The following is a 24,190-nucleotide window of genomic DNA, read 5'->3' on the forward strand; positions in this document are numbered from 1 at the left end:
GCCTACACGCCTCGTTTTCTCAGTGAAGTCCGGGTTGCCTTTGGCACACCTACATAATTTACTCAACAATTCTTACAGAAGAGGAAAAATATGAAAAGTATTCAGGCAAAGATGCTCACATTAAATGGACAAACTTGACTCTCAACACTACATTTTGATGTTCATGTTTTATGTACTTGCTTTAGAAGACAATAACTTTATGAAACAAAATTAAACCTGAAATGTTTGACTTTCTTAAGCATCAAATGTTTGTCTTTAGATCAATATTTTGAATACTCTTATATTGAATAATTATACTTATTCTTCTAGTATTCTTAGTGTCTTTGAGCTTTCCAAACACAATATTGAGTATCATATATCAAGAATATATCAAGTGCAAAAAGAAAATATGAAAACCTCATTGCTTTGAAATTCTCCCATAAATAACAAGAAATCTACAGGTTCATGCACATATTTGTTTGACAATGAGACTGGTTTCCCAGGTTTTCAAAGAAAGTCGCATAGTGCAAAACTATGCAGCTTCATAATAGATAGAGTTGAAAAGAAGGTGTGTTCACTTCTTTTTTTCAATGTTAGTTTAGTCTGTTTAGAATGACCTTAAAGTAAGTTCTTTGTGGTGTCAGATCTGTATGTACAAAGGTGCAATGACAAGCACTATCAATGAAATGAAATCTTTCATCGAAAAGGTTTCTTATATAACAATGATACAAGCAAAAATATAATTTCAGCTACATAATTAGATAATAACTTAAAGTATATATTATTTTATTATGTTATATAGTAGTGGCCAAATGTCATGGCCTATGAAAATTGACATATTTACTCTTTATTCAAATATAAGGTTTTGTAAGCATATTGCAATTGTTTTATTTTTGATAACTCAATGAAACATGGCAAATTGTGTGGACATAATTTTTTACCGGGCAACAATTTATGAAAACATGCAAAAAGACAACCTACGAATGATTATGTTGTAGTAAATGTAAGCTTTTTCCTTTGAGCTTTTTGTTTTAGTACAATAAAACCTGTTGCTGTATTTTGCATTTCTTTTTTTTTTTTTACCAAATAATTTTGTCAGATAAATAACTTAAATAAGTTTTGTTCCTCTCTCATATTTCAAAAAATATAAAATATAAATAATAAATATAAATATAAATATAAATAAATATAAATAATATAAAATAATATGTTTAATCCCCTCCGCATATCATTTTGTCCACTACTGTACATTGAGCTTATTTATTTTCTTTTAAACATACTTAAAGACTTAATATCTTATTTCTTACTCTTGGGAAGGCTACTTTAGTTTTCTATGTTTTTAAGTCTTTTTATTTTTTGTTTATACTTTTAGTATTTTTTAGCAAATCAAGTTCCAAATTATAAATTAGTTCCAAATTATTCATTCCTTCTTTTTTCATGGGACCAATTACACCGTTTTTGCTTTTTGGAAAATGGACAACAATGGATTATACTTAATAAAATGGACTTGAGAATGAACAGACAATTGAAAATATAGGAATATATCCAAAGTATAAATGCTCTGTCTGATTTGACTTTTAGGTTGTTCATGGTTTTCTGTGCTTTGAGCAATCAAAGAGCAAACACTTTAGAAAGGAACCATCGCATACAATGACAATGTATGGCAACTGAATGTTGACAGTTCATTCAAACACCCATAATTTATTATTTTCTCTATGTCAATTTGACTGAATTAAGAACATTTAAGCATTTATTGTATTAAAATTAAAAATGTACTTTTGTCTCCATGACAGTATTTCATTGTTTTCTTTCATGCATGTTAAAGCGCGGTTCAGCTCTGTGTCTCTGTGAAACATAACCTATCACAAAAATCTTGATTTGTTGTTGTTCTGGTGTCACAAGGAGTTATCTCATGTCACAGTTCTGGGGAAAAAACTTTAGTCATGTTAAACAAGTTCTATATTTTCCACTGAAAGGAATTTGTTAAAAGTCACGCAAATCTCAACACATAAAAATAATCTTAAGTAGGCTAAAGCACCAAGTCTTATGCCATAGTTTTTCATGCCTTTGGTTTGATTGTGAGCCCTGGCCAACTAGCAATCTTATTGATTTATAAATTCATTATTATAATTAATATAATTAATGACTATAACTCTTAGTTAACTGTTACAACTATTATTAAGGTCTATCTATTAAGGTCTATCTATCTATCTATCTATCGCTAAAGAACATTTAGTTACGATGTTCACAGGACTATCAATCAACACAGGTTTGTTTTTCTGGCATGCTGTTTACACTGAGCTTATTTCCTCTGTCCAATACTTCTAAATCTATCAATCAACACATGACAAAATTTCTGCATTTTGAGGTGTTCATTGAGACCCTGAAAGTGAATTCATAGCTTTATTCTTTATGCCAATCCCAGTTCGATTTTAAAATCCTTTGAGAAGATACAGATGTAAAAGGAGTTTCAGCACAGTGAATGGTATGTAAATACCAAATAACAGGTTGGCTTGTTATTTGAAGCTGATAATGGAAATGGGTGAGGTGAAACAGCTGAAAGTATCACTTGTTTGATTCAACTATGCTGAACATGCGATGTCAAACCTGACATGATGCTGGTTTAAAGTTACAGACTCAGGGATGGGCTTAAGTAGTGTTATACCCTGAAAGTACCACAGCACCTAAGCAAATATCACAATATCATTTACCACGAGGTAAGGCCACAATAGACTTATTTGAGGAAAGACAAACAAGAGAATGTGTGAAAACGATTTTCAGCTGAACAGTTGATATGCTTGACAGAGTTCTGAGATACAAGTTAACGTGGGTAAAGATGACATTTAAATTTGTTTTTGTGTTCACTTTATAAAAGTGTAAAATCTCATAAATCACTTACAATGAATTTGTCAATGTTTGCTTATAGAGATTTTTATAAACTACAAAGGCTGATTTTCTTACCACAATAATTATTCAATTTCCCTCCATTTTGAATTTAAGAAAACTACACTTTACTATTTAAACCCAGAGTGTTTATTCAGTTGCATGGGATTTATTTGCATCATCTAAATACCCTTGTGACAAAAAACTAAACACAGATATTCTCATGTCTATTTTTGAGTTTTATTTCATGTTCATGTTTCATTTGGTTGTTGGTTCATGTTTCATGTCAGTCATTTCCTGTCTTGTCATGTGATTCCCTTGCCCTCATGTGATCCTGCCATGTGCTTCCCTAGTCTTTTGTGTCATGTTGGCTGAATCCGAAATCGCCCCCTAAACCCTCAATCACTATTACCTATGTTTGTCCACTAATAGCCTACTGTTCACTTGAAGGAAGGAATGAAATAGAGCGAGCAAATTGTTGCTCTGACCTGAAAAAAGCCCCCCCCCCCCCCCCCCAAAAAAAAAAACTCACGGGCTATATGAAGGACTGAGAATAACAGGGTCTTTATTAAAATATATATATACACAAAGAAGTAAAACACTGAAATACAGCACTCAATCACCTTAACTACTACTAATAATAACACAGATTTTATCAATAATAATGCCACTGACGATTCTGATTATCGATCCGATTCTTTAACGATTCTTCTTGATAGCACTGTGTGGAAAAATGCTGTGTTGTGCAGAAAATGTTATAGGTTAAATATTTAATCAGATTGTGATGACACATTGCACAAGAGGCAGCAATAAGCATGAGTTAGCGCATTTCCACAGGAAAATATTCCTCTCTTCTGAGCACAATGCTGCCCCGGACTTTTTGTTTTGTTTTACACCAATCAGACCCAATATGGGTCAGGCAGCCCCCTCCTCGCTCATTCCCACCCCTGCAGTTCCAGCGGCACGTGAGCATTTGCCATGTGAAGATTCATCTTTTATTTAAACTCCAACTGAAAATGAATATGTGAATACATTTAGCCTGCTCGCTCATCATTAGTGCAACTATTTACATAAGCGTTGAGAAACTCCTCTGCACGCACCCCATGCTTTAACAGGAATGCTTCAAAATGTACATGAAAAAAGATTGATTCCTGATTTCATGGAGAATACAATGGCTCCGTTTATTCACAGGGTTTTCATGGTTTGTGCTTGCAGCAGGAGAGAGCGATGGAGCAGGATTCTTATCACAGTGAGAGAAGCCATTGCCTGTCAGATATGAGAAGACAGTGCGTGGGTGTGCTGGGGTTAGAGGCTTGTGAAGCACAGGGCCCTGTTAACACCACCTCTCCCTCCCTTATTTATGCCACACTGGAGGATCTCTGCTGCTATAACACATAGGTTTAGTACCTATGATCACGCGCGTGAACTCAACAATCGACTACTGTGGACTTCGACCGAAAACAGGAAGTAAATACAGGTATGTGTGCTGGCTGAATTAACATCATTTTTATTCATATCTTTCACATCTACTGCAGTCAGATTCACCTGTGTTAACTCTGAAGGAATCACTCACATGGCTGGGCACTTGTAATGACACATCAAGGATGTTAAGAGGCTAAAAGCAGGTTTAAAATTTGCCCCATTGAAGTCAACAGGGTGCACATTTTAAAAAGAGGATAACACGGTGTAGGCAACACCAATTTTTGTCGTTGTTCTCTGTACTGACAGCACTCCAAATGTACAAAAAAATGAGCTCAATGTTAAAATTGACCGGAGTTCTCCTTTAAGCCTGGATGGTGCAACTGTCGTAACTTTTAGGTCGGACTTAGAATGCTGAGTTAAGACCTACTTACCTTAAGACCAGACGTAAGCCCTATTGGTGCAACCGGCTCCTGATGATGATCGTTCGTTGGTTATACATCACAAACTCACCTTTTCTGACAACGTTGAGACATCTCACCCGACATCCGCGACAATCTCCTTCTAGGGCCGCTCATGCAGGCTCAGCTCAGGTGCCGGTTGGAATTGAATGAGGCTTTGCTTTTTTTTTTTTATCTAGGCCTACGTGAAATTCTGCATCCATTGTACTTTTTATTTATTTATTTATTTTGCCCCCTCGGAAGGGCAACGTGAGTCGAGAAGGGCATATGGGCAGTTGCCCGGACAACCTGAGCAACCCCCCTGTGTCACTGGTTACTCTTGTGGAGTAAGTTGACTTGCGTAGTATGTGTACGGCCGTCTGCCGGAAGCTAGTTATTTTAGTCGATAAAGTTTTAAATATCGATGTTTTCTTACACGAACACATCGCTTCACTTCAGAAGGCCTTTATTAACCCCGGCTCTCTTTTATCATGGATGGATGCTTTTTTATGGACTTCAAAACATGGTGCAAAGGACCCTAGGTTGAAATTACTCCCTTTAAGTCCAACCTCAGTATATTGCCAATCTTCATCAAACATGATATTCCTAATGTTTTTTTTGTGACTCAAAATATTTGGCCCTAGTATACAGCAGTACAATTTCAGTTAAGAAATTTAAGAAACTTTTCAACTGGTGCTACTGTGATTAAAGAGGTTGTTACGGAAAATATATATATATGACTTAGGCTAGGCTATGTAAAATTTTTATGTTATGTTTATACGCTAGTCGGTTCTTTTACTTTAATGCACTTGAGATCACATATTATAGTATCATATAGGCCCATATAAAAATCTAAATGGCCAAATACTCTCATTGCAAATAAAAACAAGAGTATTTCAGTCGGGAGCACTCAATGAGGGAAACTTCACTTAAAAATGAAACTAATGTCAACATTTCTTTGTTCTAAACTTTAGTTCTAAATAGTTTCCAAATTCTATCACTTTCTTTCTTCTGCAAAACACAAAAGAATATTTTCCAAAGAATGTTGGTAACCAACTTTTCTTTAGAGATAGGCCTACAGGTTTGGCACAACAGCAAATTATGACAAAATTCCAATTTGTGGGAACCTAACTCTTACATATCAAACAGGTTGTGCTGGTTGTCATCGTGGCCCCATCGTGGGAATTTGCGTAATTTCGCACACTATGGTTGCGTTCTAGTCCAAAATTGTGTTCTAGTCCCTTCACTCGCTAACTTCCCTCCGTCTCGTTCACTTGGATGTACTTCATTGCTTACGTTGCATGAGTGCCCACTACTGGCGGGACATGTTGCAATAGGCTGAATTGGAACGTGCTAAGCCCTTGATCACTTAGAATCAACTATGGGGTTGATTTTATTTTTTTTTCCTTATGAAATTGTTTAATGCAGCATTCTATATGTATATAGGTGTGTTTGAGTTGTTTAATTAAAAATAATAATAATAATAATAATTAATATATCAAAGTTAAATTAAATGCAATATGAGTTGACGTCACAATCGTGTTGCATTATGGTATATGGAGCTGCCTGAAGTGTACATGAAGTCAAAAATTAAGGTCAAAATCGAGGGAGCGAGGGTCTGTCTATATAAACGTCCCTCTCCACTTCATGAAGACACACTTCAAAATGGCGGCAGGGATTCCCCTAAAGGGAAGTGCTTATAGGGAAGTTCACTTATAGGGACGGTTTCCCGGACCGAGATTAAGCCTAATCCTAGACTAAAATTGCCCTTTAAACCAGATTAACAGAAATCTGCTTTCTCGGTCAAGGCTTTAAATAGTCCTAGATTTAGTTTAAGCCAGAGTTTAATAAACTGATTTCCTGGAGGAAGACTAGAGTTACTCCAGGACTAAATCGAGGCTTAAATTAAACCTACCAGGAGGCAGGTTTAACTTCAGATTAACATTGTGTTTCAAAGTGGACACGTGTATTACTTGGATACACACACACACACACACACACACACACACACACACACACACACACACACACACACACACACACACACACACACACACACACACACACACACACACAATTTAATGTATGTGTGTGTATATATATATATTATATATATATATATATATATATATATATATATATATATATATATATATGAAGAGTTCAGATGCAAAAGCCTCTAAGTGCCATCTGAAATTTTCTTTTAGAATGATCATTTTTATCAAGCTCGTATATTTAAGTTCAGTAATTTCACCTAAATGGCTATGAAAATTACCTATTAAATGTCATTTAAAGGGTTAGTTCACCCAAAAATGAAAATTCTGTCAGTAATTACTCACCCTCATGTTGTTCCAACCCCGTAAGACTTTAGTTCATCTTCGATACACAAATTAAGATATTTTTTATTAAATCTGACGGCTGCATCACTCCATAGGCTTTCAGAGGGACCGAAACTCGTCAGCCCAGAAAAGTTATTAAAAACATCGTTAAAATAGTCCAAGTGACTACAGTGGCTCTACATTACGTTTATCATGCGACGACAATACTTTTTGTGCGGAAAAACAACAAAAATAACGACTTTATCCAACTATTAGTGTTCTTCAATGTGGGCCTCTGACGAGAGTTCACGGGAGCGCCACGACGCATGCGCGAGAACTGAGATTACGGCGTTCTTCTTCTATTGTTACTGGCTGCTCACTCCTTGGGAGTATTACCGCCATTTACTGTACAAGATCATAGATATCATATAATAATATGATATCTATGTACAAGATGACGTCCCGACATTGCCGGAAGCGCAAAACGGTCTGTTTATAAGCAGAGGAAGACGCACGCTGTAGAACGAAGAAGAAGAAGAAGAAGAACGCCATAATCTCAGTTCTCGCGCATGCGTCGTGGTGCTCCCGTGAACTCTCGTCAGAGGCCCACATTGAAGAACACTAATAGTTGGATAAAGTCGTTATTTTTGTTGTTTTTCCGCACAAAACGTATTGTCGTCGCATGATAAACGTAATGTAGAGCCACTGTAGTCACTTGGACTATTTTAACGATGTTTTTAATAACTTTTCTGGGCCGACGAGTTTCGGTCCCTCTGAAAGCCTATGGAGGAGTGATGCAGCCGTCAGATTTCATCAAAAATATCTTAATTTGTGTTCCGAAGATGAACGAAAGTCTTACATGGTTGGAACAACTTGAGGGTGAGTAATTACTGACAGAATTTTCATTTTTGGGTGAACTAACCCTTTAAGTGAAATTACTGAACTTAAATATACAAGCTTGATAAAAATGATCATTCTAGAAGAAAATTTCAGATGGCACTTAGAGGCTTTTGCATCTGAACTCTTCATATATATATATATATATATATATATATATATATATATATATATACTACCGTTCAAAAGTTTGGGGTCAGTAAGAATTTTAATTTTATTTTTGGGGGAAAGAAATAAAAATAAATCAATACTTTTATTCATCAAGGATAAGTTAAACTGATCAAAAGTTACAGTAAAGACATTCATAATGTTAGAAAATATTCTATTTTAAATAAATGCTGTTCTTTTGAACTTTCTATTCATTTTTTTTTTAAGAATTTTGAAAATTTGTTCACAACTGTTTTCAACATTGATAATAATAATGAATGTTTCTTGATCATCAAATCATATTATTATGATTTCTGAAGGATCATGTGACACTGAAGACTGGAGTAATAATGCTGAAAATTCAGCTTTGATCACAGGAATAAATTACAGTTTAAATATATATTAAAATAGAAAACAGTCATTTTAAATTGTCATAATATTTCACAATATTACTGTTTTTTTTTATTGTTTTTTATCAAATAAATGCAGCCTTGGTGAGCAGAAGATAGGCTACTTCTTTTAAAAACATTAACAATCTTACTGACCCCAAACTTTTGAACGGTAGTTTGTATATATTACAAACAGACTTCCAGCATTTCTTTTCTTTTATTCCATAGCTGGTGTGTGCAGTTTATTTGCTTAAAATAATTTTCTCTTGTTTAGAACATTTTTTTTGATTGCAGTCTTTTTCTGATTCCATTGTTTCCTTGGATTTGCTTCTCAGTTCCATGCAATTTTAAGCTTTTCTTGGTTCATTCCATGTTTTACAGGCAACCTCTATCATGCTAATTCAGATTAGCACAGTTGGTTTTAAATTAATCTGGTTTATTTTAGTTCAGGACTCCATAGTCCAGGTGTAACTAATCCGTACTTAATCTGTGTTACAGAAAGCCATTTTTTAAGACACGATTATCTTGATTAAGGCCTACTCCTGGCTTAATTTAAACCCTGTCCGGGAAACCGCCCCTTAGTGTCTAAAAGTGGACTGGAACGCAGCCCAGATGAGAAGCAATGTCTTTAAAAATATGACAACTTTTCAGAATGCATTATAATGGATTATCATTTTCCCAAATCTTTAATTAATAGCCAACATAAAGATTTCATCTGTAAGATTGTACATTTTACATCCTAGCATGCAAGTAGCCTACTGAAAAAGTAACCTATAGTAGGCTAGCCTATTAGTTAGATTCCAGATATATTCCTATAAAGCTTAATTTATTACTCTGGATAATCATATTTTAGAATAGGGATTAAGACACCCACGATTTTGAAAACAAAACATTAGACAACCAAACAAAATAGGCTAATATTATAAATGTATGTCTAAATTGTATAAATGAGTCTATTTAATTGAAATGAATTAATTAATTAGATAAAAAATCGTTTGAAATATTTTTTTTTAATTAAAGTTTTTGAACGAATTATTTTGAATTAATTCAAATTAATTCGAACTTTAAACGTTTATCCTAATAGCTACTTTGTTTATTATTTAGGCTACTGTTTGTTTGCAATACAGAAGCAACAATAATAGCCCAATGTGTAGATAAAAAAAGACTGTGAAACTGTTTCAAACATAAAGCTTATTAGTGCTGCTTTCTCTGGATCAGCGGCAGCGCGAAATCAAGTTTAAATATTCCGTTGTGATGGTAATTTGTTGCGGTAGGCTAATTAATAGCGGAATCATTGTCATGTGATTTGGAATAAGATCGATTGTGTGTTTGAATTGAGATCGCGATCTTTTAATATGCTAATTGTTAATCCTACATCCATATGAGCCAGCCTATGAACATATGAACTTGCAGATTCCTCCCTTCAGAGCCAGAGGTCACCATTGGACAGTTTTTTTGTTTGTTTGTTTGTTTGTTAGCAAAACCATCATGCAGATGACAACAATCATCATTGGTTTCATGAAGCTAAAATAATGAAGTCAGAAAGTGGATAGATATATAACCTGCTACGTTAGCAATGACCTATATGGCTTAATTCATTCAATGGTTTGAGGTCATTGCTGTTTTAAGCCCCTCATTACCACAATGACCAACACATTGATTCATTGATCGTCATTGGTGCCCATATCTGTAGTAATCCGTCATCAGATCATCTCATCAGGAACGCACTTCAGATATTGTTCTTCATTTCATCTTAAATTCTGTTTATTTCGAGACATCTTAACAAAAAAAATAACAAAACAATTGATACAAACTGCACTTTTTAAGAACACGTTCAGTCTGTCTGCTGCTTGACATGTAGGCTACTGTAAACCATTTAAATAATGCCCATGTTTACATGTAACATCATCAACACTGTTTTTGATGTTTTCTGACTCAAGGCAAGCCATCACTGTGTAGGCTATAGCATATATATAATCTGTTGTGTGTTGTATTTTGCACCGTGTTGCACAAGGCCTGGATTCTGTTGTATTGTTTTATATTTAAGGTGTCACATGATATTGCACGCAATCTTCCAAATATTTCGCAGACAACAGACTGAGTTTCACCTCAAGACTTTGCCTAGATTTGATGTCTTTATTGCTGAGATTTCCCTTATTGTAAAATCTCTTAAACTCATTGATAATAATAAGAACAACAAGTTTCTTAAGAACTATGTACGGTTTTTCTTACTTGTTGAGGAGTCAGTCATTGTTTTTATTTTTATTTTATTATTTATTTATTTATTTTTTATTATTATAATTTTTTTTTTTGTTATTGTATTCAATGCAGTGCTGTTTCTTCTTTGTAAAAGAATTAATAAATAAATAATAATTAAAAAAAAACAGACTGAGTTTCACAGCTGTACTGATATTCAGAACAACAGCAGGAGTGTCACTGTGATATTGCTTATAGGCTACAAGAGTTAAATAAACAAGAAGTTAATAATAATCTTATATTTTAGACACAATATAATCTTTTTTTTTTTTTTTAAACACATGCAAACAGAAGCTGCAAGTTCATATGTTCATAGGCTGGCTCATATGGATGTAGGCTAGGATTAACAATTATTAAAAGATCGCGATCTCAATTCAAACACACAATGGATCTTATTTCAAATCATATGACAATGATTTTCAAATACAGAAACGCGCAGCTTCCTCCCTTCAGAGCCAGCTAGAGGTCACCATTGGTTACATCTTGGGTTGGTGACAGAGCTCTGGCATTCCCGGTCTGTCATGCGCTGGGTATAGAATTGGTTTGTTGTGAGCACATGGCTTGTCATGTATTTCCTTGTGCCATGTGCTCTCCTGTCAATTGTCTAGCCCCTCCCATCTTGTTACCTGATTATTAATTAATTTGCCCCACCTGCCTTCCTCGTTACCCTCTTTTGTTTGCTTCCTATTTAGTCTCCATGTGTTTGCAGTTCTATGCTTGCTCGTTGTTTTATGTTTCCCCTGTGTTTGGCTGTCTTGTTTTCCCTTACGGGGTGTTTTTGTTGTATTTTTGTTTTTGATTTATTAAATGTCCTTCTTTTTCCCTCACATGAATCCTCGCTTCACTATACAACCGTGACATGAGCTCTCTCGGCCACCGTACTTTTGACTTTAGACATCACTAAGTTAGCAGGAACATAATAGCTGATAATGTACTAATGAATAATCCACATTCACCCAACAAATATGATTTGTGATTAATTTACATGAAAAAAAAATTTATATGAAATAAATGTATTGTATAAGAACATTATGTATTATCCTGCTCTAGTACACAACTTGCTGTCATATTTCACATATTAATCTGTACTGTGATTCTACTTAAAATAACACTGCATATTTTACCAGACTGATGATTCATCACTTATCATTAATTACTAAGCAGGTTAGAAATGGAATCTTGTGCCTTTTTAAGATTTATTTTCCTGACATTACAAACACTGTATGGTTATACCATATAATGATGATGATGTCATTAATCAGTGTTTTCCTAAATCCTCCACTTACCACACGAGTTGATGGCGCACAACCAGGTCATTATATGTTGAGCTTCCCGTTGCTGGCAGACAGACCGGTTTGAGATACTTACTAAAAGTGTTGACCGAAATTAGTTATGAAGTGGTTGACATTCATTGTAATAATAATAACAATCATTGTGAGTCACACCCTGGGAAATTTTTTTAAAACTAGATCAGTTAATAATAAAACCACTTAAGGGAAAGTTGGTAAACCTTTGGTAAAGAGGGTGGCCGCAATCACCACCATCAGTTCCATGAACATCTTCATCATCTTTCTCACTTAGACAAATCTGTCACTTTTACAGTAATATTTGGTTGGCTATTACAGACAGTTTGAACAAAGAACAAAAGGACGTGAAGTGTATGACACATCCAGTAACTGAAAACTTGTGACCTTTTCCATGTTAACCTATAAGTATGATCTGTGTTTGAACTGTTACCAACTATGACAAAAATGCCACCCAATAGAAACAGATGATTGTTACACCTGTCTATTCTTTTCTATAATTCATGTGATGTTCAACAAAAGGCTCAATGAACCTGTCTCTCAAATAATTTAGGAACTTTAGCATCTTCTAAATTGTATGTACTGTATATATATTTTATATGGAGTATATTCTATCAGTCATAACTGATGTAATTGGTCATAATTTATAACCTACAATGCAATACTTGAGTCTATGTCTGATGGAGTGATATATATTCATCCGCATCACGCTCCCTTTGTATTTGTATACCATGAAAACAAATTTGTGATCCACACTTCTAAATTTGGTGATGAAACATGTATGTGACACATAATAATGCCAGTTACACTGTTTCTATTTGTAAATGATTTATTCATTTTAACTTGACATTTTTATGATTTCATTCATTATTAGCTTTAATCAACTTTTAAACCAGCAGCAGTTCAAGATCCTAAAGTAATATTTAATGCACTTCATGATGTTGATAGCAAAGAATGGAATATATTTTCGGTAACACTTTACAATAAGGTTCATAAGTTATAGTTAATAACTAACATGTACTAACAATGAGTTAATATTACTATATTAGTTCATCTTTGTTAATGTTAGTTAATACAAATACAGCTGTTCATTGTTTGTTCATGTTAGTTCACAGTGCATTAACTTTTATGCAACTCAAATTTGCAACACAAAAGAAACTGCGTCAGGCATGAAGTCTGGTGGGTTGGATGTGTTGACAGTGACACTAGTCATTCAGTGTTCGAGAGTACAAGTTCAGTTAATCCAGCCACTATTGAGCAAAACCTGTCTGCTCCTATAGTGCACGTCAGAAACCTACACATTCTCAGACATTGAGGAGAATGTCACAGTAAATAGTTAAGTAACGACCCACCATTCTGTTTTTCCTTACATCTTCACATTATAAATCAATGCTCAGTTTTTACACCAGCAAACCTGGGGAATTCGGACGCCGTATTCAAAGCCGTCACTTGACTTCATCAGATGTGATTAGTGACCCTGAATGTATTACACAACTCTATCATAAAGAGGCAATTGTTAGTCCTGGGTATCGATTCTGTACTGTATGGTATTATAAGTCACAGTCAACAGAAACTGAATATTACAAGCCACTGATTATGAAACTTTAAACATGAAACATACATAAGGAGTATCTCATATTGGACTGTATTTAAAGTAAGAAAATCGTAAGAAAACTAAGAAACTTAAATTATAACAAGAGACTAACAGTTTAATTCTTTTGGGTAGAATAAGATGACGTAATAAAGATGAAAGAACATTCATTTTCAACATTTTCACTACACACAGCTGGTTTAAAAAAACATGGAATTACGTCACTTGGACCTTGGGATTAGTGCCTTTTAACATTTAAAACTTATATTACACTACCCATAAAAAAACAATTCACGTCGCTTTATAAACTGATTGTAACAAAGATTTCAAGCAATGTAATCATTTGAAACATCTTACAAATGTATTGAAATGTGCCTTGTGTTATCTTACATGGTGCTTTCAAAAGGACATGGTCATAGATGAAAGAAAAGAAATATAGCTTTGCTTGAATATTTTTTTTAAAAAGGTGACCATTAAACTGCTTCTTATCTTTTACTGGCCATGCCAAATAATGCATTTTCAACTTTTCTATTTGTGAAAACTTTCATAATGAAATAATCTAAAAGTATAACACTTATAAACAGGATTAAAGTGACCTTTAATGTTTGTCCGGGAAGGTGAAAATACAGGTTTTGTGAGATGCTTCAGGAAGTATCTTTTGTGTTGATCTTATAGGGATTCAGTATCTGGTGAACTGCACAGGCTCACGTTTACAGCAGCAATAACTCACCCAGGATGCTTCAAATAAATGCACAAAAAAACGTTTTTGTTTTCCAGCTTAATTTGTCATTTTAATTGAATTTTTACAACCTAAAAATACATGATTCACTTATCACATTTTAACAGTGCATTGAAAAGTTACTTCCTTCATTTGAAATCATAGAACTTTTCAGAAAAACTAACAGAAAATAGATTGTACAAAAAACATATAGTTAGACATATATATAGTTACAAATATATAGTTTAAACATTCTTCCAAAATTTTTTGTAAAAAATGATATTTGCAAACATTAATATAATATCCCAACTGTGGTACAGCTTGAGGTATTTGCTAGTTAAGATACGTTCTAGTCAGTATTAGGAGTGAACCACTCAAATTGGGACATTTCCATAAAGTGCCATGCTGAATAACAACTACAGTACATGTTGCATCTGCTACAATGCAAATATATGTAAACTGCCTGCTTACACAAATTATTATGCACTTGTTTTAAAGTACTGCCAGAGAAAATGTAATTGTAGTGTAAGAACAACAGGCTACAGCTTGGTGTGAGATAATAGAGATCTTAAGAGTTCACATTTAGAAGTAAAGATTAATTATGTGCTCCACAAAAGCTTTTGACGCTGTATGATTATATAACGGGTTATATGGAACACACTGAAAATTTACAGTCAGGTTCATAGTTAATGAAAAGTGGCCCCTTCTTCTCAAAAGACTCAATTGATGCCTTGAAGAAAGATTTGGAAAGCTGCAAGTGACAGGACAGAAAGGGTAAAAGACAAGGAAGAAGATATTTGTGACCCATTAGAGGTAGTTTGGGTTGAGGTTGTAGGTGCACTTGTGGGGCTTGTGACTTTTGGAGGGAAAGCGCCCACCACAGATGTCAGGAATGATGCAAAGCTGGAGGTTTTAGTAAAGGCCTGGACATCTTGACGGAGAGCACGGGATGATGCAGTGCTGTTGCTGGAGCTCGTGTTAGAGCTGCTGTTTGAGATGCTCGTCTGTAAGGTCAAAACAGCAGCATGGATCCATGACAGACCCTGCTTACACATCAGCGGACCCCCTTGATCACCCTGAGGGAGAGAGAGGGGAATCTTTACTGAATGTTACAAAATTTACAAAAATTGTTATTTGTCACACATCTTTGCAGACCGATAATACTCTTTTTTTTTTTTCTCCTGAAAATAAGCTGGTATATGAAAATGTTTAGTTGGAACATAAACTACTGTTTAAAAGTTTAGTCAGTAAGATTTAACATAAATAAACTTCTATTCAGTAAATTCAAGACATTTATAATAATAATAAAAAAATCTATTTCAAATAAATGTTGTTCTTTTGAACTTTCTATTCATCAAATAGTCCTGAAAGAAATTTATCACAGTTTCCACAAATATATTTAGCAGCACAACTGTTTTCAACATAATAATAAGAAATGTTTCTTGAGCATCAAATCATCATATTAGAGTGATTTCTGAAAGATCGTGTGACACTGAAGACTGAAGTAATGATGCTGAAAATTCAGCTTTGACATCCAGGAATAAATTACATTTTAAAATATATTTAAATAGAAAACAGCTATTTTAAATTGTAATAATTTCACATTACTGTTTTATTGTAATAATTCATGTTGCTGTTATACTGTATTTTAGATTAAATAAATGCAGCCCTGGTTAGTTTTATTGAAAAAAGTTAATGAAATAGGCATTGTGAACTAACAATGAACAACAATTTTTGTTTTAGCATTTGTTCATGTAAATTTAGAATGTAAAATTGTTAATTAATGTTTGTTCATAATTCATTAACTAATGTTAATACAACTTGAAATGTATTAATATATATAGAATTTAACATTAATCTAACTTGATCTAAATGTATTTTTAGTTCAAGTTACCAAATGCATTAAATGATAATAAACTAAAACTTACTGTAAACTGTTAATATATTATATTTCCTTCCTGTTTTAAATAGAATTAACTTGCCTGCTGTAAGTTCAAAGAACTTGTGCAAATACTGTTGCTTGAGTTTACACAATCCACAATAGAGGCCTTGAATTCCTGAAGAGCTTGATTCACTATAAAGGAAGGAAAACAACTTCAAATTTGGAAGACATGGAAAAAGGATAAACATTCCAATAATCTAATTTTAGCAGTTAGTGATGTTTCAAAGCATTCACACACACACACACACACACACACACACACACGCACACACACACACACACACATATTTTGTCCCCATAAAGTAGGGTTTAGCAGGACACACACACATCAGGTTTTCCATGTATTATGGGGACTTTCCATAGACATAATGAGTTTTATACTTGCATTTTTTCATTTTCAAAAAACATCACTTAATATGATTTGTAAGCTGTTTTCCTCATGGGGACATTTTATCCCCATAACATTTACCCAAACCACACACACACACAAAACACACCTCCTCCAGCTCCTGAGCTCCATCCTGCCACCCAGCATTGAGTATTAGCGCTGAAGGTATTACCTCCCAAGTCCACACATATAGGCTGAATGAAATTTGTAAGGTTTGGTTTAACGGCCAGCTGCAAAACTGCAATGTTGTCGCCTGTGACATTGCTGATGGTGAGATTCGCCACTTTTATAGAGACCTCATTGGGGTTGGAGCCGTTCTGATTTAGACGGCCCAGGATCACGGTCCAATCGGAGGCATTGTTGGAGCTGGACAAAAAAAAAAACTTTGAATCAAATCACTCTGGTTTCTCTAATCAAATGTCCTTTTTTCATATTTAAGCGCCATTACCTGGTAAAACAGCTGGCAGAGCTCATGACAAACTGTTCAGCAATCAGCGTTCCTCCACAAACGTGACTTCCATTAAACTGCAGACTGGCCATCCATGGCCATATGCCTGGAGACACAAGGGAGCTGCTTCCTCCTATACGGGTGTTCAGACTGGCACTTCCACACACTACAGCTACAGGAACAGAGAGAAAGACAATGAACGCCAGGTTTTATCAGTCAAATGTTTCTTTGATTTGTTTTCTTTTAAACTATCATACGGCTGCCTCAAAGAGCAACAACACCAACAACAAAAAATAATGATGGCATTCGTTATGCTTAGACTACACAGTTATGGTCCATTAGCAGAGAACATATCTCATGAAAGCTATGTAGTGCACTGGGAGAATTAACAGGCTTTCTGACCATTGTTTGAATAGTCAAGTCTTTCAAGTTCTGTTTTGGCTTTTACCAAAACTAAAAGATCAGCTGACAGATAAGTAACTTAAGAACAAGAAGGGCTCCAGACAAAAAAAGAGGAACTATCCAGTGTAATACATCACAAACACCGTCTCCGGGTCCAAGCCTCTACTCTGTTTCAAGTACTATTCATTTATAGTGCACCAAATATAGTTCATTTATATATCTAAAAAAAAAAAAAAGAAAAAGAAAAAAAAAAGAAAAAAAAAATGATAAAGTGAGTTTACATCGGAAACACCAATTTGAAAATTTAACATTAAAATCAAGGAGAGTTGTAAGCCTGTGAAAAGAGGTCGTTTTTTAACTTAGATTTAAAAACAGACTTTGTGGATACTAGTCTTAGGGATAGATGAAGACTATTCCACAATTTAGCAAAAAACTAAAGTAAAAAGAATGAGTTTAATGCACAAAAGTCCTTGGACAAGTTACCAAGTGAACAATGTATGCATGCTTTTTCAGGATCTTATAACTTGAATGAACCTTACGTGGGACAGGTGTAGTTGTAGGGGCAGTAGTTGTCGGGATGGCAGGCACACCAGCACAGCTGATGCTCAGGTCACCGTCAGTACCATTGGAGGTGAAAGTAATGAAGCCTGGCTGGTTGGTGGTGATTTTCTCATTGATCCAGTTCTGGTACTCAGACACTCTGGCATACACACCAGGTAAATTGGGCAAAGCACAACCTTTGCCAAAACTCACAATTCCAGACTGGATCCAGACCGAACCCTGCTTGCTGACCATAGGACCACCAGAGTCACCCTGTAGGATGAAGAACAGGTTAGTGACATGCCAAGTAACCTGTTCTACACATCTACACCAGTTGTAATTCACAGTTGTAATTTATAATATGAAGGAATAATGGGAAGATGTTTAAAACATTTTAAAAGAATCAAGTTAGTCTTATGTTAGGAAATGTCCTGAAGATTTTAGTGCTTCTCTTTTTATGGACGATCAACACTCATCATTGAAAATTACACTGTTATGGTTGGAAGACTTGTCACATGAAAACTACAACATGACCACACACATGTATGTCTATACCAGGGGCTTAAAAAAATAATACAAATAAATAAAGAAGATTCTAGGGGGTCCATAAAAACATATGAGGGGAAAAAAGATTTTACAAAATGGAAGTAAAAATTTAAAGTTAATATTTTCCAGATAATATTTTAACTATATACAGTATATTTTAATTATAAACTATATATAGCTGTATTGATATTTTAGGAATGGGGAATCATCATTATCTGTTCATCTGTAACCTTCTTTATTGTTCAGTTGCCAGAATTGTGAAAAGCTCAATTTTCAGTAATGAGTTAATTTCACCTAGCAGTATAAAATACAATTATTTAATTTAGCAAACAACATGTTGCCTTTATACCACACTGTTTCTCACAGCTCACATGGGTCTTTTATGAAAAAAATAAAAATGTATAGCTGCCTTCGGAAGGGGATCATAATATTTGGGGGCCCTTGGCATTAAAAAGTTTCAAAACCCCTGGTCTATAAAACAATCTTACGTCTTATTCATTACAGTGCAAACATTAGCAATTATATTTATTTATTCTGAATAAAGCTAAACTGAATAACTGGTTTGTGTATAAATATTACATTTCTGCTAGATTCACTAGGTTGAATACCCTTACATTAGTCAAAGTTCAAACCTTACATTATCAGTTTATTTGAAAGTTTTAGTTTAGAGACCCCTCATTCTACTTATTCTTAATTGTAACTATAAACACTTTGTAGAATATTAGCAGCCCATTAAAACTATATGAAGTAACACAAACAGAAGAGTGGGAGTTGTTACCTGACAGGAGTCTTTGCCCCCTTCCAATAGTCCAGCACATATCATGTTGTCTGTGATTGCTGAGACACTATAAAGACACTTACACTGCCTGTTTCCAACAATAGGCACTTGCACTTCCTGTAGAGGTTGCGTTGAAGGCAGGGAAACTGAGAAACACATAAAATGATAAAATATACATCAACTATTGCAATGGTACAGTATGCTGTGACTGTAATCGAGGTTATTAAATTAAATACTTACCGCCTGTATTAGTGTCTCCCCATCCGGTGACCCAGCTGGAGGTTTTGTTGAAGAACGTACTGTTTGAGGAAGCCAGACAGACCGGACTGATAAAGTCAGTAAAATTCACCGGCGAAGCCAGTTGCAGAAGAGTGATGTCGTTATTTTTAGAGGAGCTATCATAGTTTGGGTGTTTTATGATTCTAGAGACAGTTATGGACACTTCATTTGCATTTGTTCCTTGCTGTGTCTGTCGGCCCAGGTACACAGTTAGGTCAGCGGTTGTTTCACTGGAATATGGTAGAAGAAGAAGTGTTAAGCATTCGCCACATCAATTGAATTAAATTGTTTGTTTTTTTATTATTACAAGGGTTGGTTTATTATAATTACTCATCAAAGCAGTGCGCTGCAGTCAGAACCCATCGATTGTTGATGAGTGATCCACCACAAAAATGGCTCCTGCTCCTATGAAGGCTGACCTGCCATGGCCAAGCGCCAGCCGTTGCAGCCTGTCCCCCCACTATCTTTGTGTTGCGAGTTGCTTTGCCACACACTGACAATAGACAAGGTAAAGAAAACAAATTTTGGTTAAACAATTGGTCATTTTTAATGGAATTTGGCAATTTAAATTGCTGAAAAACTGGTTACCATCCAGTTGTGCGTCACACTCTAAAAAACAAGAAACAAAGTTCAGTTACAGATAACTTCAGTGGAGAAAAAAAGTGTAAATGCAATGTAAAACGTAGTTGCATAAACGTAAGTAATAGTTATGTTAGTCAAAATGAATTATTAGGTATCTTAAAGCATTAATTATCCAATAAAAGGTCTTACCTATCATTAGAAGAGAGACGATAAATGCTACACTGAGTATGTGGATCATCTTCATCTTCATCTCTGACAGTACGGACACCTGCAGTCCTGCTCTTAAATACCCCTGCTAACCTGTTTTCAACACGCCCACAAACTCTCTCAGCACATTTTAACGCCTTCACCTCTCCGTCTGTACACTCCTTCATTGTTCATTCGAGTTTCTTATTGAGCAACTGGTATGTCTGAAACTGTATTAAGGGACATGTTGGTGTCTCTCAGTCATGCGTAATTGTCACCTGTGCAAACTCTGAAATCTAAACTTGTAAAAAAAACAAGTGTTAAAATAAGATTTTTGTTTCTGATGGCTTTTTAATGTTGAGTAGATCGAAGAAGTTGCATGAGGTGATTTTAGTGTTTCTAAAAATAAAACTATTTGATGAGGTTCTTTTTTCATATGAATTTGTGCCATGTGATACATACGGAAACAATGTTTTTTTTTTTAGAGGTTGACCTAAGCATGAAGCACGTACAAAAAAAACGTATGAATGAAATCACCGGTTTTCCAAGTTACAAATTGCCACGAGTGTGTTGGAATTCCCTTAAAACCTGTAATTGTGTTCTTATAAGTTTAAAATAAAAATATGAAATAAAAACATTTATAATTGATGGCATAATTTAACGTCCTAAATATGTCATTTAAATCTTCTCAAAAAGAATGACTCGCTTGCAGCGCACGGTAACAGTGGCAAGTTAAAGTTGTCTTTCAATGCCGGTAAAATGATTGACTAAATAGCTAACTTATTGTACTATTTACTGTGAAGCTACAGAGATGCAATAGCTTAAAGTAATACTTCAGTGACCTACAAATACTTAAAGCATACAAGAAATCTGTTAAGTCATCTCTCATTGTTCCGTGAAGGAAAATTCTTCTAAGAAAAAACAAATACATTCTTCTGGTAAAATGAGGATGAAATAGCCGCAAGCTAACTTTCTGGTTATAAAGTGAATGTACTGACTGATCTTTTAGGGTGATACCTTTTTTTATTTAACATTGCATTATTTATTTAATATTTTTATTGCAAACTTATAATTAAAAATAATTTAGGGTTGTTTGACTGATTATTTCAGAAATTAATTATAATGGGGTGACAGAAGTGTCAGTGTTCCCAACCTAAATCTAAAAATGTATATTTTCTTCTCTCTTAAAATGATTAACACTTGCTACACTGAGAGAGTAAAACAGCTGTCTGGACTGGGGTGATTGTTTACTGTGAGGGCAGCAACAGTTTCTGTGAACCAAGTCAAACTTTTTGATTTTTCTAAGCTCACATTACATATGTTAATTTAGAATTGTTTGTTTAAAAAGTTAAGATAAAAAACTAAAACAATGATAAATCATATCAGAACTTTTTCACATTTGATGTAAAGAGGTATTCTACACTTACTCTTTTTTTTCAAAAGCTTTCATACAGAAAGAGTTCCGTCACTTCATATATAAAACCTTTTAGAGGTTCTCATCATGGGATCATTCATTTTATGGTTTTAGTTGAATTAATTGAGTTTAGTTTTAATTCATTTTTAATTGTAATTACACACAATAAATACATTTCTCATTATAGAACCTATTTGACATAAAATGTTCTTTAAAATTTAGTCAAGAACCGTAAGGTTCTATTTAGAACCCCTTTGAAATTTTTATAAAATGGCATGCTGTCAACAATGCAAAAATGTATGTATACTTGACTGACTGACCCCTTTTGACCTGCAATGACCCCTTTTCCTATCTATGGATATTTTTTTAATACTGTCAAACAGTATATTTGTACACTGTAGTGGTGTGTCAAACACAATGCAGCGTAATGCAGTCGTGAACCAAATTGCAGACTACTTGAAAAGTAAAAAATGAAATAGATACTAAATAAGGAACTAAAATAGACATGATATGATTTAAAACCCATAACATAAACCAAATGTCAAAGACAATATGATCAGGTTCAACATGACGGCTATACAGCACTGAATCGAATGGCTAAACAAAGCAAACAAAAAAATTATATTTTAGTTTCTTTAGTTTGGAATTGCTTTCTCTAGCACTGACTCTCTAACAAAATAATGTTATTTTAACATCTGCAAATGTAGGAATGCAGCTTGTTTAATCTAACAAAATTAACTTCCCTTATGTACAGTATTTTCAAGGTTTGTACAAATAATGTTGTAATATATATAATATTGTAAAATATACTGTAATTCTAATAAAGAAGAAATAAATAAGTATAAGCACCATTATAAAACAAATAGTTTTCATAGCTTAATAAATAACTTATAACTTACATTTTTCTTTAAGAAAAATAAACAGCTAGTAAATGAAGGTCATCTAATCAGGCAATTAAATTAAGCAACAAAGAACAAGATGAATTACTGGTAAGCTGGTCTTCATTTTTCATTAAATGGTCTAATTATAGAATAGCTATAGCTTTTTCCTCAACAAAAGGGCAAGTCACGTACAGCAAACATCAACCGGCTAACCGCTGAGGGAAATCACATGTGTGTGTGTGTGTCTTTGTAACATGGAGGAATAAATTCAGTAGTAAATTTAGAAGATGTGGCTTTATGTGAGTTTAAGTGCTTTTGCTCATAGTAGTTTCTCATTTTTATGGTTAAGTAATCAACCACACTAAAAACATCACTAACCACTGTTTACAGGTTTTGCAGGGTTGTTTTTCAGATATCTGCAGGCTTAGTCATGCACACAACAAATGGCATTTGCTTATTTGCATACTATAAAGATATGTGATCATCTGTGAAAACCCAAAGAAACCCAAAGAAACAATGAGGAGGAAGAAGAAGAAGAAGAAGAAGAAGAAGAAGAAGAAGAAGAAGAAGAAGAAGAAGAAGAAGAAGAAGAAGAAGAAGAAGAAGAAGAAGAAGAAGAAGAAGAAGAAGAAGAAGAAGAAGAAGAAGAAGAAGATGGTGATGAAGTACAGAGGGAATTGATAAATGAGAAATGAGTTGGTGTATGAAGAGAGGAAGAGGACAGCAGGGTGGAAAGAGAAGACACAATTGAATCATGATGGTCTACTAGTGGGTCCCAATCCTCATTTTTGTCGGAAGATGTTTTACATGTGTGGATTAATAAAATATTAACAACAATAAAACAACTTCCTCATAGTCCATCTTAGAAAATGTTTATAAGAAAGTCCAAAAGATCAAGGAATCCTTTTACCACAACACAGATCCTATAAACGCAAAATGCCAAATAACAAATGGATCTTTATTCGTCCCCACTTGAAATGATATAAAGTTATTTATAGTTTTAAAGTTAAAGTGTAAAGTTAAAGTTAAATTAAAGTGTAACCAAAACGTTTAATTGAGTACATTTTACATTGTATCTGTACTTTTACGAGGTGGCTGCATAGATCACATGAAGACGCAGGAGATAAACAAAATAGTCTTTAATAGTAACTCTAATTCGTAAACACACAGGAGATCACTGGAATAAGCATAACACAACCACGAAGCATTAACGAGACGGGACAAATAACTGAAATGAAGCTTCAGCATAAGTTCTGCCAGGAAGACTTAATTACTACGTCACTTATTACCTTCACATCTATCCAATCATGTCCTCATGCTGTATAAAAGACCTTACACATGTTTGAGTTCGCAGATGCTGACGCAACAATCGCCTCCACCCTCCCCACCACCACCAGGCTTCAGGCAGGAAATGCAGATCCGCTAACCCTCGGATTATGCACTACGGACGGGGCCTACGCCAA

The 24,190-nt window shown here is 34.4% G+C and overlaps 2 protein-coding genes across 2 annotated transcripts in view; one reads left to right on the forward strand and one right to left on the reverse strand.

Moving 5' to 3' along the window:
• plcd3a (phospholipase C, delta 3a) overlaps positions 1 to 24,190 on the forward strand; it is a 142,969-nt gene that overhangs the window by 5,737 nt on the left and 113,042 nt on the right. The gene's annotated exons all lie outside the window — the stretch shown is intronic.
• Positions 14,203 to 21,231, reverse strand: LOC307159218 (polyserase-2-like). The gene is made up of 10 exons (XM_079872448.1): positions 20,436 to 21,231; positions 20,253 to 20,273; positions 19,995 to 20,157; positions 19,626 to 19,894; positions 19,386 to 19,531; positions 18,061 to 18,334; positions 17,120 to 17,291; positions 16,781 to 17,037; positions 16,324 to 16,415; positions 14,203 to 15,417 (listed from the first exon to the last, which is right to left on the reverse strand). Exons 1-10 carry the CDS (start codon positions 20,494 to 20,496, stop codon positions 15,061 to 15,063), a joined length of 1,812 nt encoding a protein of 603 aa, XP_079728574.1. The 5' UTR covers positions 20,497 to 21,231; the 3' UTR covers positions 14,203 to 15,060.

Source organism: Squalius cephalus (genome assembly GCF_949319135.1).
Source record: "Squalius cephalus genome assembly, chromosome: 1".
Classification (NCBI taxonomy): Eukaryota; Metazoa; Chordata; class Actinopteri; order Cypriniformes; family Leuciscidae; genus Squalius; species Squalius cephalus.

Coding starts and splice junctions, on each gene's coding strand:
- LOC307159218 (XM_079872448.1), bottom strand. CDS start 20,496: ATGAAGATGAAGATGATCCACATACTCAGTGTAGCATTTATCGTCTCT. Junction 19,532..19,625: donor GGGAGACACTAATACAGGCG/GTAAGTATTTAA, acceptor TGTGTTTCTCAG/TTTCCCTGCCTTCAACGCAA. Junction 16,416..16,780: donor GAGCTCAGGAGCTGGAGGAG/GTGTGTTTTGTG, acceptor CTTCCTTTATAG/TGAATCAAGCTCTTCAGGAA.